General features: G+C 55.3%; 1 protein-coding gene across 1 annotated transcript; it reads left to right on the top strand.

The window, feature by feature from the left end:
• The first annotated feature begins 609 nt into the window (after positions 1-609).
• On the top strand, positions 610-8,349 carry C1QL1 (complement C1q like 1). Its single transcript, XM_060081693.1, has 2 exons — positions 610-1,271; positions 7,123-8,349. The coding sequence occupies exons 1-2, from the start codon at positions 675-677 to the stop codon at positions 7,300-7,302; spliced, it is 777 nt and encodes a 258-aa protein (XP_059937676.1). The 5' UTR covers positions 610-674; the 3' UTR covers positions 7,303-8,349.
• Positions 8,350-16,061: the final 7,712 nt, after the last annotated feature.

Genomic DNA, 16,061 nt, shown 5'->3' with positions numbered 1-16,061 from the left:
GTAAGCGACCCTCGAGTCCTCTCCCTCCCAATCCCCCTCGGCGCTCTCTAGCTCTCCCTAGGACCCTCTCTTCCATTCGCTTTTTCGTCCCTAGTCTTCTCTTCTCTATGCGAGCCTCTCCTATGTCTGAGACTCTAGCACCCTCTCCATTTCCGAGGCTCTGTCTCCCTCAGACAGTCTCCCCTTTCCTCTCCCGGCTCCAGCCCTCTACTCCGCGGCCCCGCCCCACGGCCCCGCCCCTCTTGGTGGGCGGAGCCCTACCGTCCGCGGCCCAATTAGGCGCCGGCCCAGCCCTCAGCCCCACCCCTCACGGGCGCAAAGCTGCGCTGAGCGGGTGGGGCTGGACAGGGCGGAGGGGGCGGTGGCTCGAGCGCGGGGAGGCTGGAGGAATCAGGCAGGAGGCGGCGGCCGCCGCGTTCAGTTCTGCCGCGCCGCGGGAGGGAAGCGCGAGACAGGAGCAGGCGGCTGGGCTCGGCAGCGCATCCAGCGCAGCGCGGCGCCCCGGGCCCGGCCCCATGCCCTCAGCCCCGCCGGACCGCCCTTGAGCACGGGCGCCCTGCCCGCGCCCCCCGCCCGCCGGCACCATTGCCCCGACGGCGCGGCCTGGCGGCCCGGCGCTCCCCAGGCTCCGCGCCGGCCGGAAGACGCTCCTGGCAGCCGCCGCGGGCGTGGTGATGCTGCTGGTGCTGGTGGTGCTCATCCCCGTGCTGGTGAGCTCGGGCGGCCCGGATGGCCACTATGAGATGCTGGGCACCTGCCGCATGGTGTGCGACCCCTACCCCGCGCGGGGCCCCGGCGCCGGCGCGCGGCCCGACGGCGGCGACGCCCTGAGCGAGCAGAGCGGCGCGCCCCCGCCCTCCACGCTGGTGCAGGGCCCCCAGGGGAAGCCGGGACGCACAGGCAAGCCGGGCCCTCCCGGGCCCCCTGGGGACCCGGGTCCTCCGGGTCCTGTGGGGCCACCTGGGGAGAAGGGTGAGCCGGGCAAGACCGGCCCTCCCGGGCTGCCGGGCGCGGGGGGCAGCGGCGCCATCAGCACGGCCACCTATACCACGGTGCCGCGCGTGGCCTTCTACGCCGGCCTCAAGAACCCTCACGAGGGTTACGAGGTGCTCAAGTTCGACGACGTGGTCACCAACCTAGGCAACAACTACGACGCGACCAGCGGCAAGTTTACATGCAACATTCCCGGCACCTACTTTTTCACCTACCACGTCCTCATGCGCGGCGGCGACGGCACCAGTATGTGGGCGGACCTCTGCAAGAACGGCCAGGTGGGCCCGGCGGGGGCATGGGGCTGGCCTGGGGGCAGGGCATCCAGGGAACCCGGGGCCGAAGGGTACGGAAGGGCGCAGATGGAGCCCCGGGAGCGGCTTAGGCATTACAGGCGATGATGGTCCAGGCTGGCTGGCACCCCTAACTCCTCGGTTCCTGGGCGCCAGCTCCAAGGCAAATGCCGCTGGGCACCTGCGGCATGGAAATGCGGGAGATAAATCCAATTAATAATCAGAGCGCAGGGCTCCCGGGCGCGCGGACTGGCCCTTGGGGGCTTGGCCCTTGGGAAACAGCATCTGAGAGCTGGGATTCTTGTTGGTACCAGCTGGCGATGAGGGGACGGATCAGGCTGGGCTCTGGGGAAAGGCAGCTTCGGCGCCCACGGGCGCCTGGGCGCACCGCTAGGCGCGCAAGCGGAGAAGGCGAGCTGTAGGAGATGTTTTGCGCACAAAGGCAAAGGGAGCCGAGCGCATAAAGCCTTAGCTGCAATACATCCCCCGCCCTAAGGAAGGGACCACTGGGCCGATCTGACACCCTTTGCAAAACCCGGGACTGCGCGGCCCCTTCCCACTGTGTCAGAGCTAACCGCACAAGAAGACGGCCGGGGTGGGGGGAAAGTTTTTCCTCCTGAGGCAGGGCAAAGAGGTGGAAACTCCCCTCGTCTTTGCCTCCCAGCTGCAACTCCTGATTCCTGGGGTGTCGGGGGATCCTCTTCGTTCCCTATCCCCATCGGAGAGACCAGAGTGGCAGGCACCAAGCTCACGAGGTCTTTGGTACCTGGGACCGGCAATGCCTCCTGCTCTCCTTGGAACCGCTGCCCCGGGACCAATCTTGACCTAACCCTGCCCTAGGGTGACAGTTTTACCCAGCTCCCTTCGCTTTGATTCCCCCTCCCTTCTCAGTGCTCCCAGACCATGGTGGCCTGGGGCCCCTGGGGTAGTCAAGCAGAGCATCCTTGTGGAAGAAGGTGTCTGTGCCAATCAGAACTAAAGCTAGGCTGATGGGAGTTGGGAAGGAATCTCCTGCGACTGAGACCCAGGATCCTGCTGGAACCCCTCCCACTGCAGCACTACCCTGAGGCAGACCCTGGCTTGAGGGGTGGGGGAAAGGACAGGCCTGAGAGTCAGCAAAAAGCCTACCAGGTGCTTGTAAGTCTCCCCCCTGCCCTCTCTGCCCTCTCTCCCATGCCTGCTGTCTCTGGTTTCTGCCTCTCCCCTGCCTCTTTCTCCTATCTCTCCATCTCTTGTGCTGGCTTCTCCCCTGTGTCTACCAGTCCTATCTGTCTCTCCCTGGGTTTCTGGTCCCTCACCCCTGGGTTTAACCGCCCCCCTCTTTATTTCTTTGGTGTCTCTCTCCCACTTGTGTCTATCAGGCTTCCTGTGTCTCTCCTCTTTGTCCTTGGTTCTTGACCAAGTGGGAGGCCCTAGTATCCAGTTAGGGCCATCTCTGCAGACAGCCCCACAATTCCCCTTATTAATCGCCGGTAAGGGATGCAACAATGTCACCTTCATTGATGGATTTTCTTCCTTTCCTAAAGAAAGTTTGGGCTGGCATGAAGTTGAGGTTTCAGGGGGCTGGGGGCCCAGCTTGCCTGAATAGGGAGGTGGTCACCAGGCCACCAGTGGGCCCTAGACCCTGAGCTACTTCAGGAGGGTGCCGCAGGGCCCCAGAGATGAGACAAGAGGAGGCCCCAAAGATGGTGTGTGCTTGGGGCAAGGACACTTGCTGCAGTCTCAGGGAGGTGAAACTGACCCCAAAGCCTCTTTTTACCCCCGGGGCAGGACATCGACAGAGCCTGACACGGAGTTGGCACCACAGGCTGGTAGAAGAAATGAGGTGGCTTTAACCAGGGGTTTCAGAGACCCAGCATTTCAACAGTTACTCAGACCATTTCCTCCACACACATAAAAACATCCAAGACAAGCAGTCGGGTCATAGGCCCTGGTCCTCCCCCACATCCTTTGTGACTTCTTCCAGATTGTCCAAGAGACTCCTTTAATCTCACTGGTCATTCTTTATATTAGTCTTGAGCCCCTACTAGGAGCCAGGTTTGGGGTTCCCGAGGTTCAGTCTGCTTGCCCTCCAGAACCTCGTGGTCTGTGCAGGGGAGACGGTAGTTAACACACAATAACACAGCCCAGCGATTATTGACTGGGGGGAGGATAGGGAGACCACTGGCACTCTTGTGTCCCCAGATGTGTCGGCTGGAGAGAGTGATTCAGTGGGGCCTGCCCCAGCTCAGACCAACCTGCTCGGGGGAGAGGAAGGTGAACCTGGGTCCCCAAGGTGAGGAGACACAACTAGGGAGAAAATGAAAAGGTCAAGTGTAGGGAAAGGCTGGCTCAGAGGTGGACATTCAAGTGAGCGGAGAAAACAATGATGGGGCTGGGCAATGGGTGGGACCAGAAGAGAGGAGCTTGCTCCTCCCACGCCTTCAAGTCCAGGGGTGACCCTGGGCTCTGTGCTTTTCCTTCCTGGCTTCCTGCCTTGCAGAGAGGCTTCCAGAATTTCCTCCAGAAGGCAGAGCTGCATCGGGGCCCTGGCCCTTCCCTGGGCAACATGGGGAGACGGGGCGTCACCACCTTCCTGCCTGGTGTTGAGACCCCCTCTCTGTCCTTGTGTGAGGCCCACCAGCCCCTCTACCTAGGGGTAGCTTTGAGTCACCACTGCACAGCCTGATGGCACTAAGCCCGAGTCATTAGGACATGGGCACCTGAAGAGCCTGAGGAAGGGATTCTAGGTTGGGGCTGGTGCCCTGGGTGAGGTGAGCCCCCTGCAGCTCCCTATAAGACCCACAGTTCAGGGACTTCCCTGGAAGTCCAGTGGTTAAGACTCCATGCTTCCAGTGCAGAGGGCATTGGTTCGATCCCTAGTCCCTGGTCGGGGAACTGAGATCCCACATGCCGGGCGAGGATGTGAAATTGATAAACGGGGCTAGAGAAGAGGGTGCTGTGTGGGGACAGGCCAGGGCCTATGGGAAGGCAAGTATTACAGATGGGCAGGGGCTTGGACACCAGAGTTTGAGTGAGGTGAGAAGTGGTGGGGTGTGTAAACTGGGGACCATGGTATAAAGACCTAACTGGAGATCAGCCTCTCTGATGGGGGGAGAGGGGCCCCCTGCTGTCCTCTCTGGCCTCTAATGCCTTTCACAGCACAGAACCAGTGCATGGCATAGTAGGGACCCAGCAATGGTATGAAAGCACAAGTCCCCTGTGGACCAGGCTGGCTGCCTGTGGGAGCCACACCTGCACATCCAAAACCCCAGCATTGCTCTGGGGGTAGGGGCACATTTCCTGGGTTCTCTGCCCCACCCCACCCCCACTCCAGGCCCCTAATCGGACCACTGCCTCAGTTTCCTTTATTGGCAGCCCTTGAAGAGGTACTTCTATAGCGTCCCCTCCTGACAAGCCCCAGACTTGCTTTCCTGCTTCCAGGACAACCTCAAATCCCCAAACTTCCCCTCGGCCCCCAGGAGGAGCTGGATGCCTCAACTGTTTCCAGTCTTGTGCAGAGAATCAGGACCCCTGGGTTCCATTCCTGGATCCCCCACTGTCTAAGGATGGAAGAGCATTAATTCTCCCTGCCTCCGTGGATAGTTAGGATAATCACAGCAACAATCATGGTGATGAATAAATAATAAACATAAGCATAACAGTTCTGATGCCTGTCATATCACCAGGAGATTCCTGATGACAGATGGTGGTATTCTAATGGATTTGGCTATTAAGAAGCACACTGTCTTAATGAGTTAAGGCTAAATTAATCTGGGTAATAAAAATAATTGTTATTAATAGTAATTTATTAGCAAAGATAATGAAATGCATGTGTAATAATAAATACTACCAGGATTAGGGCCCAGGGAACAATACAGGAGTTGGCTGCTTGCTTTCAGCTCTTTCCTAGTAGCTCAAAGCCCCATCAAGATTAAACATTTTTTCCTTCACTGTCAAAAAGCTTCTACACTGGTGGCAGTGGTGAGGCAGGATCTTCTCATCCATTTTCTAAACGGAGAAACTGAGCTCCTTGGCAGACGGCATCTTTCCCTCATTTGATTTTCCACCACCTTTAGCTGGACCAGGAGTTTTCCCAACTGAGTGCCCCAAACAATTCCCTCCCAGGTTGGGGAAGAAGAGCTTCAGGGGCGAGAAGGGGCTGAAAAGATCTGGGCTTTCAATGGCAGACTGACTGCATGCAAATGTGTCGGGTCCTCCTGCTGCGGCATTGCTGCTGAGTCAGCAGCTTTGGCACAGCTGATCTACAGTTCTGCCTTCCGTCCAGGAGGGAGGATGGGCCCCTCCCCTAATTTGGCTTGGCCCAGCCCTGACTGTCAGCCCTTGGGGGAGTTGCCTTCGGGGAAGGGGCAGGATGGAGAGGGGCTGTTGAGGAGCCTGGCTGAGAGAACCCCATTCAATGCACCCTCCCCCCAACACAAGCCAGAACTTGGAGATGGCTCCTCTCTTCCCATTCTCCACCCAGAATATCCTGGAGAGGCCCCAGATCAGATGGCTCAGGACTTGTGCTGGCCTCAGCGGTTGGAAAGGAATGACTGGAGGGAATTTGTCCACCACCCCACATCCTCAATATCTTATGATTATAGTCTGAGCCCCCTAAATGATGTGTCAGGCTTCAAATCCAAAGGCTGGGGCTTCCCTGGTGGCGCAGTGGTTGGGAGTCTGCCTGCCAATGCAGGGGACGTGGGTTTGGGCCCTGGTCCGGGAGGATCCCACATGCCGCAGAGCAACTAAGCCCGTGCGCCACAACTACTGAGCCCGTGTGCCACAGCTACTGAAGCCCACGTGCCTAGAGCCCATGCTTTGCAGCAGGAGAGGCCACCACAATGAGAAGCCCACATGCAGCAATGAAGACCCAATGCAGTCAAAAATAAATAAATAAATTTATTAAAAAAAAAAAATCCAAAGGCTGGCCCTCCCCTGCCCCATCGTCCTGCCTGTCCCGCCCCTCCTCCATCAAAACAAGGAGCAACAAAGATATCAGATCAGGCTGAGGATCACAGAGGGATATAAGGCTTGGCTCCCTTCTTCCCATCCACTTCCTTTCTACCACCGTGGGGTGATAACAGGAGAAGCCAGAAGTCCTCTTTGGGTGGGGGAATAGTCACAGGTATAGCTACAGCTCCTTGGAGGCGGGATGCAGGCCCAACGTGAGCCTTGGGAAGGGAAGTAATTACCAGGCCTTCCATCTCACTGCTCTGGTGTGAAAGACTCCAGAATGGACTTCAGACAAGGCGTCCACAGAGCAGGTCCTGGTACTAGTGTGGTTGCTTACTAGTAGCCTGGCATTGATCCAGGCCCGAACCTATAAGGCCAAGGGGCGCCCTCCTGTCCATCCACTGACATAAGAACAGGTGGATGTGGCTGAGATGTAAGGCATCATTATCACAATAAGGCAGAGAGGAACCAATGGTGAGAGACGGGATGGCCCTCCATCCCTTGGGGGTCCAGAGAATTCCTCTCTGCAAGGAGGGAGTTCCAAGCTGGGGCATCCTGGAAACATTGTTGAAGTCAGACAGTGAGACTTAGGGGAGCTAAGGGGGCCGATTACACCTTGACCGCCAATTCAGACCCAGATTACACCTGCCCTAGAAATCCAAGGCTCCTCTGTAACCCCTTCCCAAAACACACAGTTATGACTGGACAGGGCAGTGGTGGGATGATGGGAGAAAAGCAGGCTGAGAGCCCTGATGGGGCTGGAGGTGGGGCTTTGGGGGCTTCCACAGGTAGCTGCCTTACCTCTGACGGTCCCCCTCCCTCCCCAACCCCACTTCTCTCCCTCCTCCTCCCTTACCCTCTCACACACACCCCTCTTCTCCTGCCCCCACCAACCCCGCAGGTGCGGGCCAGCGCCATTGCCCAGGACGCAGACCAGAACTACGACTACGCCAGCAACAGCGTGATCCTGCACCTGGACGCGGGCGACGAGGTCTTCATCAAGCTCGACGGAGGCAAAGCGCACGGCGGCAACAGCAACAAATACAGCACATTCTCCGGCTTCATCATCTACTCCGATTGAGCTCCTCGCGACCCCTCCCCTATCCCCCCGGAGGTCCCCTCCTGGCGGGGCAGAGGATGACCCGTCCCGCTACCCACACCCCCTCGCTGCCCGCCACGGCCGCCGGCTTCTCCCGGCTATGACGCCCCCGGCCTGCCCTCACCACTGTCGGGGCCGCAGCTAGCCCTCCCGCCGTCTCACCGCAGAGCCGGGTCCAGCGCGCCCCGTCCCGGTTCCCCGGGAGGCGGTGTCGACCGCCCCCGCCCCGGCCCGCACTGTATATTTGTACAATAGGATTGTTTTTGCCCACCTGACCCACCAGCCCTCCCCAGCTGGGGGAGAGGTCTCGGCGGGGTCGCTCCCCGTGCTCGGATGCGCTGCCCACCCGCTCTGGGGTGGCGCTGCCTGGGGGAGCGGTGTATTGGGGGCTGGATGGCTTCCCAGCTACAGCCCGGGCCGGCTGCGCCCCGTCTGACCAAAGCTATAATAAAACACTTCCACCCCGCTGGCTTTCCGACTGTGCCCTGGAGAGGAGTTGCAGGAGGGTACCATGAACCCTGCCCTCCTCCAGGCTGGGAAGGGGTCTGCTGAAAGCTTCTCGTGGATCCGTGGGGAGCCAGGCGCCAGAGCCAGAGCTGCTCCAGGAGGAGGTGGGCCGAGGGGCCCAATGCCCACCACAGCCCAAGTGGGCCTGGGCAGCTGGAATAGGAGGCAGCCCAGTTACATCATCATTTTCCAGTGTGGAAAAGCTCCATCTTTTCGACCTTGAAAGTGGCATCAGCATTCCAAAGGCACAGCAAGTTTTAAATTGGGAAACCCAGGTTCCGGTCCCAGTGCCACGGTGTAGAATCCTGGCCGTGTCACTCTTTTCTGACTCGGTTCTGGGTTAGTGACAGCAGTGACGGGAACAAGCTTTGCATTAAATGCTGGTTGACCTTGACCCAAGCACTTCACCCCTGGGCCTCAGTTTTCTCATTATAATATGTAGGTGAGGAGACCTAACCTACCTCACTTGACTGAGAATTAAAGAGGTGTCATGTATATGCTCAATAAACACAGCTTTTATTATTTATGCATCACTTTAAAGTTTGTCAAAGGCTTTCACATATGTCATCTCACTTGAGTCTTCCAAGAGCCCTGGGAGGTTGGGTGAGTAGATTTTATTCTTTTTCCAAAGAGGTGAAATAGCTTTTAAAATAGGACACAGGGACCTCCCTGGTGATGCAGTGGTTAAGGATCCACCTGCCAATGCAGGGGACACGGGTTCGAGCCCTGGTCCAGGAAGATATGCCGCATAGCAACTAAGCCTGTGTGCCACAACTACAGAGCCTGCACTCTAGAGCCCGTGAACCACAACTACTGAGCCCACGCTCCACAATAGGAGAGGCCACCACAATAGGAGAGGCCACCGCAATAGGAGAGGCCACCGCAATAAGAAGGCCACACACCTCAACGAACAGTAGCCCCTGCACGCTTCAACTAGAGAAAGCCCACTCACAGCAACGAAGACCGAACGCAGCCAAAAGTAAATAAAATAAAATAAATAAAATTTTTTTTTTTAAAAAAAGGACACAGTCCCCAAGTTCTGTGATTGCACTTGAATCCAAGAAGCCCTTGCTCCCTGGAGGCACACTAAATCTCCTTGCCTTGTCACTGCCTCCTTCACCTCCTATTACTGGGACCATGACAGTTGCACAGTTAGGGCATTCCTAAATCATAATAGCTAATATTTAGAGAGCACCCACTCTGTGTCTGACACCGTATAGGAACTTTTTTATTTTTTTAATTTATTTTTGGCTGCGTTGGGTCTTCGTTGCTGCACGCAGGCTTTCTCTAGTTGTGGCGAGCAGGGCTACTCTTTGTTACAGTGCACGGGCTTCTCATTGCGGTGGCTTCTCTTGTTGCAGAGCACAGGCTCTAGGCGCGCAGGCTTCAGTAGTTGTGGCACACGGGCTCTGTAGTTGTGGTGCACGGGCTTAGTTGCTCCGCGGCATGTAGGATCTTCCTGGACCAGGTCTCGAACCCATGTCCCCTGCATTGGCAGGTGGATTCTTAACCACTGCGCCACCAGGGAAGCCCCATATAGGAACTTTATAAATAGTATCTCATGGAAATGTGTGTGGGGTGGGAGTGGACTGGCAAGAAGTGCTCCCATGCCCTTTAACATGGTTGCTGTTGTTTCATCCATTTCAGATGAGGAAACTGAGGCACAGAGAGGATAAGTAATTGCCGTGGTCACAGAGCTAGGAAGAGGCAGGTGCCAGGATTTGAACCAAAGGCCATGCTCTTACCCAGCATGCCATAGTTCATAAAGACCTGGGATCTCCAAAGCAGAATGGAGGAAGGATGGCTTGGGGGCAGCCCAATGCTTCCACTCCAGCGCTGCCCTGCAGAGCCTTGATGGGATTTACAAGCATCTGCCCTGGGCAGCAGCCATGGGGTGAGCCTCTTGGAGAATCCCAAGGCTCTGCTTGAGGGAAGGGTCCCATCTGGCCTCCCCTCCCCCTGCTGGCTCAGCTGGAGAGACAGGAAGGAGGGGTGGCCTCCCTCCCAGTCAGGCCCCATGTATGGACCCTTGTCAAGGCTGGCAGACTTGAATGACTTTCTTTATCCTGTCTTCTCTCCCCTACATCCCCCTACTGCCAGCTGTGGCCATTTAATAAAATTAGCTTAATACTTGTTCCTTCCCTGTGGGGTCTGGAGATTGAAATCTGCGGGTTCCCACAAACCCAGTAAAACCCCTGGCAGGTCTAGCTGGAACAAGAGTTTCCTTGGGAAGAGTGATTAGATTAGCCAGCACACCCCCCACCCCCCCGCCCAGTGCCACCCACAGCCCCCTGTGATTCTTTTTTTTTTTTTTTGGTATGCGGGCCTCTCACTGTTGTGGCCTCTCCTGTTGCGGAGCACAGGCTCCAGATGCGCAGGCTCAGCGGCCATGGCTCACGGGCCCAGCCGCTCCGTGGCACGTGGGATCTTCCCGGACCGGGGCACGAACTCGTGTCCCCTGCATCGGCAGGCAGACTCTCAACCACTGTGCCACCAGGGAAGCCCCCCTGTGATTCTTTAATGGCCACACTGGCCCCGAATTACCCAGCCACCACACCTGGGCATGCTCCCCAGCCCTCCCCAGAGACCACAGGGCCTGGTCTAGGACCCCTGCTACAGCAAAAAGCATGTTAATCATTTTTGTAGGGAGAGCCAGGCTGGCTGGCCTGCTTTCTTTTCTTTCTGGTGACTGGCTGATCCTCATGTCATTCTGAGAGATGGGCCTAAAATCTCCATGTCGCAGATGAGGAAATTATAGTATGAAAATCTGTGACTTGTCCATGGTCATGCAGCAAGTTTGTGGCACAACTGGGACAGGACTGAAGCCAAGGACTTTTTCTTCCTTTGCAGGGCACCAGGGGTGTCCGGCGGTGCCAGTTGCCAGCTGGTTGTCACTCAAGCGGCATCCCAGCTGCTGGGGAACATGTTGGGGTAGTGTCTCCCCCATTAGACAGGGGCTCCCCAAGGGCGAGTCTATTTTTTCCCCCTCAGACTTGGGAGACCTGAGGGCAAGGACTATGTCTCCACCCTCAGAATGGGAAACTTCCTGAAGGCAAGACTGTGTCCTCCATCAGCCTGGGCATCCTCAAAGACAGTGTTTTGACTGAATTGAGGGCAAGGTGTGTATCTCCAGAGACTGGGGATGAGGAGGGGCCATTTCCTAGTTGCAGAGATTGTGGCCATCCTCTCAGTGGCTCCAAGGGTAGACACTGTGCTTTTTCTATTAAACTAGGGCTTTCTGAGACCAGACCCTGGGACTGGGGGTTCCCTGAAGGACAAACTGTCTCCTCATCCAATTGGGAGCTCCTTGAAAGCAGGGCCTGTGTCTCGCCTCTTCCTCTGTCAGGGGCGTGTCTGCCACAGAAACATTCCACGGGGTGGGGCTGGCTAGGTGGTGGAAACGAAGCTGGACAGGCAGAATGGTGGTCCCACTCTGGAGGAAGCAAGGAAGAAGCCTCCCCAGGCTGCCTCCCCTTTAGAAAGATGTGTGATTAATTAACGAATAGTGTCCCTGCCAAAGGGGTGTGAGGATGGCAGCGCCCCTGGAGCTCACCCACACGAGGAATGGCAGGCCATCCTGTGCCCAGGCAGATGCCAGCCCTCAGAGCTGCTGCTGCCCTGGTTTCCGGGGTCACGGGGAGCAGAGGGGGCTACCCTAATTGGATGACTTTGCAGGAAGGCCAGGCAGGTGCGCTCGGCTCTCCGCTTCAGCTTGCTGCAAACACATCTGCCATGGTGAGGTCTAGGGGTTAATTGCCTCCCGCCTCACTCCTGGTAACCGATATTTCATTTACTGCTCAGAGGGGGAGCTGCCTGGAGAATCAATCCTGGACAAGCATCCAGGGGACAGGGGAGGCGCGGAGGCACGGGAGCTGTGTCCCGGAGGATCTCTGAGCGTCAAAGGAGGAGGCAGGAGGCAAGGACCAATTGCTCAAGGCTACTCTGGGGCTCACCCGCATTCTGCTGACCCTGACAACAGCTCCAGGACCCCCAAGAGCTGGGAGAAAATCCGAGGGGTCCAGAGGCTGCACTACTTCAGCTAGCTGTGCTGTTTCCCCTGCCCTGGTCCCTTCTGCATGTACTTATCTGGGTACCCCCGTAAGCTGTAGCAGGTTAGATGCTGTTAATAAGGTTATTTTCACAAGCGATGAAGGTATATTTGAAAAGTGGAACTGGAGGTGTGAGATCCTCGCTTCCTTCCAGGTAATAAACCTTAAAATCCTACAAGGGAAGTGATAATAAAGTGGAAGTGAAAAGTTTATACATGTTTGGGACTGGGTGGGGGTGGAAGGGTTACTGAGAGGGGGCATCTGGGGCCTGGAGAGAAAAGGGACCAGAGGGCTCCCCGCCACCATGCTTTCCACATGCTACCCATTTGCCCCATCTGCCAAAACTGAGAAAGCCACAGAATGGGCAACTCTCATTACACAGCTGGAAAAACTGAGACCCAGAGCAGAACCCAAGGTTGCTCGGGCTGGTTCAGGGCAGAGCTAGAACCGGAGACAGCAGGACCCAGCAGACATGCAGCACTTGGAGTCAGAAGAACTGGGCTCAAGTTCTGGCCCAGTTCAGTGTTTCAGGAAACGAAATTTCACCTCTCTGAGCCTCAGTTTCTCCATCTATAAAATGGGCCTCATAAAAATATCTACTTGAAGGGTCATTATGAGGCAGTGGGTAAGAAATTATTAATATTTTGTAAGTTGTAAAGCAAAATGCAGATGCAAGTCTCCCAAGCCCTGTGATTTAAAATTCTTTTGAGGACTTCCCTGGTGGTCTAGTAGTTAAGAATCTGCCTTCCAATGCAGGGGACATGAGTTTGATCCCTGGTGAGGGAACTAAGATCCCACAGGCCACAGGACAACTAAGCCCATGTGCTCTAGAGCCTGAGTGCCACAACTAGAGAGCCTGCGCCCTGCAACTACTGAGCCTGAGGACCCCGGAGCCCGTGCCACAACTAGAGAGAAGCCCGCGCACCGCAACAAAAGATCCCACAGGCCGCAACAAAGATCTGACACAGCCAAATAAATAAATAAATACATAAAAATAAAATTCTTTTGGCTGCACTTCAGTGCGTGGGACGGTGATGATCATCACTGAAGAAAACGAAGACATCTGGGTTTTCTCCCACCCGAAGTGAGTGTGGGGCACTAGGGGAGAGATTGGTCTGAGGTACCCAGGATGTAGAGCTAAGTATTAAGAATGGAGTCTCCAATGTGGATTCTCCCACCATTCTGCTCTGTGGCCTCCAATTCGGGGTAAGAGCACAGGGATACGCCCGAGGACTTGGCCAACCCATCTGTTTGGCCTCTACTTGCTCTGCTCATTTTAACATTACTGAATACCTCATCTGGGCCAGGCCCTAGCTCAGTGTGGAGGAGCCAGAAAGTGATAAGAAACCACCCAGGGCTTCAAGATACCTACAGAGATCATATAAATACATCCAGGACACGGTGCTATTAGAGAGGCAGGGAAGGCTCCCCAAACTGTTAACAGCGGTTACCTCTGAGGGAGCTGGACTAAGTGGAGGCTTACTTTTTTTTTTTTTTTACTTATATAATGTTCAAAAAGGTTTTACAACAAGTCTCCCTCTAAAATCTGAGACCCCAAGCCCACCCCAGCTGTTGTTGAAGTTGTCCTTTTTGGAATAGGGAAGGGGGCAGAGCCCAGGCAGCTGAGGGGTTTCTCTTCTTTCATCCAGGGGTTTGGGGAATATTGGAGCTGGAAGAACAAATATACTCTCATCTCCGTATCAACAACTAAGTTATAACAGTAGCTTATGCACCATGCGCTGATTTAAGAATTTTGCACGTATTCGTTCATTTTAATCTCACGATGATCCCATAAGGTAGTTACTATTATCACACCCATTTTTTTGGATGAGAAAAATAAGCCACAGAGAAGTAAACCTTGCCCAAGATCACCAGGCTTAATCTTTCTGACAACAGCTCTCTTGACTGTCCATTCCCTGGAGTAGGGGAAGGGTTGAATCTCACTCCCTCCCAGCCAGAGAAGTCTTTCATCCCCTAAATCTAGACACTTAGTGTCTAAGACTAGACACTTCCTATAACACCTGCCACCTGGGCAGCTTGTGCAGAGGCGGGGTTCCTGCCTCTTCCCAGACGGTAATGGGCAAATTCAAGGAGTTCTTCCCAGGTCCCCAGGGCACAAGTCCCTTTGCTCCCTGAGTGAAGAACCCCAGCCAGCATTAGGACAACTGCCTAGGCCAGTAGAGTTACAGACCTCTCCCTGCCTGCCCAGAACCAGGGATGGGTCTGCTAGACCCTGGGCTACTTCAGCTGCCTGCAGAACACCTGCTCTTCCATGAAGCCTTCCTGGACTTCCCCAGCAGTCATCTGCCATCTCCAAGGCCATACTGAGAGCATCTTCCAAGTGGCTCACTCAGTACCTAACATGGCTTCCTCTAGTTGAGGCAAGTGGGGGCTACTCTTCGTTGCGGTGCGAGGGCTTCTCATTGCGGTGGCTTCTCTTGTTGCGGAGCACGGGCTCTAGGCCCTCGGTCTCAGTAGTTGTCACATGCCGCCCTAGAGCACATGGGCTTCAGTAGTTGAGGCACGTGGGCTCAGTAGTTGTGGCGCGTAGGCTCAGTAGTTGTGGCACACCAGCTTAGTTGCTCTGCGGCATGTGGGATCTTCCCGGACCAGGGACTGAACCCGTGTCCCTGGCACTGGCCGGTGGATTCTTAACCCCTGCGCCACCAGGGAAGTCTCCAAGGACCTTTTAAAATTGGTCTACACCCGAAGCAGTGAATGCTACATCCAGGTGCAAAGATGTGCAGTGACAAGGGTACAGGTGAATGGACATGCCTTCTCTCTGCCTCCTTTGAGCACCCAGGGTTGGTAGTCTAGCCACTTGCAGATAGTGAGACATCCACACACTTCACAAGAGCACAGAGCCTGTGGCCTTTCACACCCCCAGCCACGTCAGCCCAGAAACATCTGCTGCCAGACAAGGCAAAAATCCTGCACCCAGCCCTCACGTCTGGGTTCTATACTTTGAAGTTCTTGTTAGGCCAGTACCAGGCTACTCTCCCCTTATCAGCATCTGTGGTGTAGGGCCCAAGGGTTTTCCATCTGTGTCCACTAAGGTGGGCCTCACCAGGCCCTACCAAGCTCTCTCAGCATCACTGGGCTTGGTTGACTCCCTCACCTGCAGAATTCTTTTCCCTTGGCCTCTAAGATCCAAGGAATGGCTCCACTCACCAAACGAGCTCCTCTCTTCCTTCAGACCTCAGCTTGCATGTCACTTCCTCCTGACACCCTCAGATGTTCTCATTAGAGCCCATCTCTCATGTCATTGTTAGTCTTTGTTTAATAGGCCAATTTCTCCCATAGCCTGAAAGCTCTATGAAGGTAGGAGGTGAGTGTTTATCACTCACCACCCTATCCTCTGAGCCTACTTGTCTCCTATCAGTAAATACTTGTTGAATGAATGAACACGAGAACACCCATTACCACTTCATTGAATGTCTGCAAGTTGCTTTACCTACATTATTTCTAATCTTTGTAACAAGCTAAGTATTATTTTATCCTCTTTTTTTATAACTGCAGAAACTGAGGCTCTGAGAGGCTAAGTGACTTGCCCCAAATGATCAAGCAAGTAAATGTCCCCTTTCTACTGCCCATAGCAGGGCCAGCCTCTGCTCCTGGCCTCACCGTGACTCACCTCACCTTCTCTAGGTAATTGTCAGAGTCAGAATAGGACCAGGGCAAGACTTGGCTTACAGGGCACAAGAGGCTCCTATTCCCCTCGTCTCCTGGGCACCCCAAGCCTTCAACCACACTCCAAACCTCTGTTATAATGCACATCCCTGTGAGGGGGGAGGAGATCCCTAACCTGGAAGCCATTCTTTGACAGCTGATTTCTCCTGGGTAGTGGAGATGTCAAGAATACCCTGGTTTTCTGATAGCATCACAGTAACAGCATGTTTGCATGGTTGTCTCATTTTATTCTCGCCAAACCAACAGTGCTAGTTCACTGAATAGAAGGCGGTAGAGGTCCAGGTAGGTGAATGGAGTTTGGGCCAAATCAACCAGGGATTAAATAGTGACACTCGTATCTTGATGGCAGGCCAGCCAGGGAACTTTGCCTCCTGCTTTCTTGCATGCCTCAGACCTGTTCATGGTCCCAGTGTGGGGACAGATCATTAGAAAGTGGTGAGCAACGGACTCCTGGCAGCCATTGCTGTTTCATCCTAATCAGACTCATAGAAAGCT

Source organism: Mesoplodon densirostris, chromosome 18 (genome assembly GCF_025265405.1).
Source record: "Mesoplodon densirostris isolate mMesDen1 chromosome 18, mMesDen1 primary haplotype, whole genome shotgun sequence".
Classification (NCBI taxonomy): domain Eukaryota; kingdom Metazoa; phylum Chordata; class Mammalia; order Artiodactyla; family Ziphiidae; genus Mesoplodon; species Mesoplodon densirostris.
The sequence above is the reverse complement of the archived record's forward strand: the minus strand, read 5'-3'. Positions and strand labels throughout refer to the sequence as shown.

Coding starts and splice junctions, on each gene's coding strand:
- C1QL1 (XM_060081693.1), top strand. CDS start 675: ATGCTGCTGGTGCTGGTGGTGCTCATCCCCGTGCTGGTGAGCTCGGGC. Junction 1,272..7,122: donor ACCTCTGCAAGAACGGCCAG/GTGGGCCCGGCG, acceptor CCAACCCCGCAG/GTGCGGGCCAGCGCCATTGC.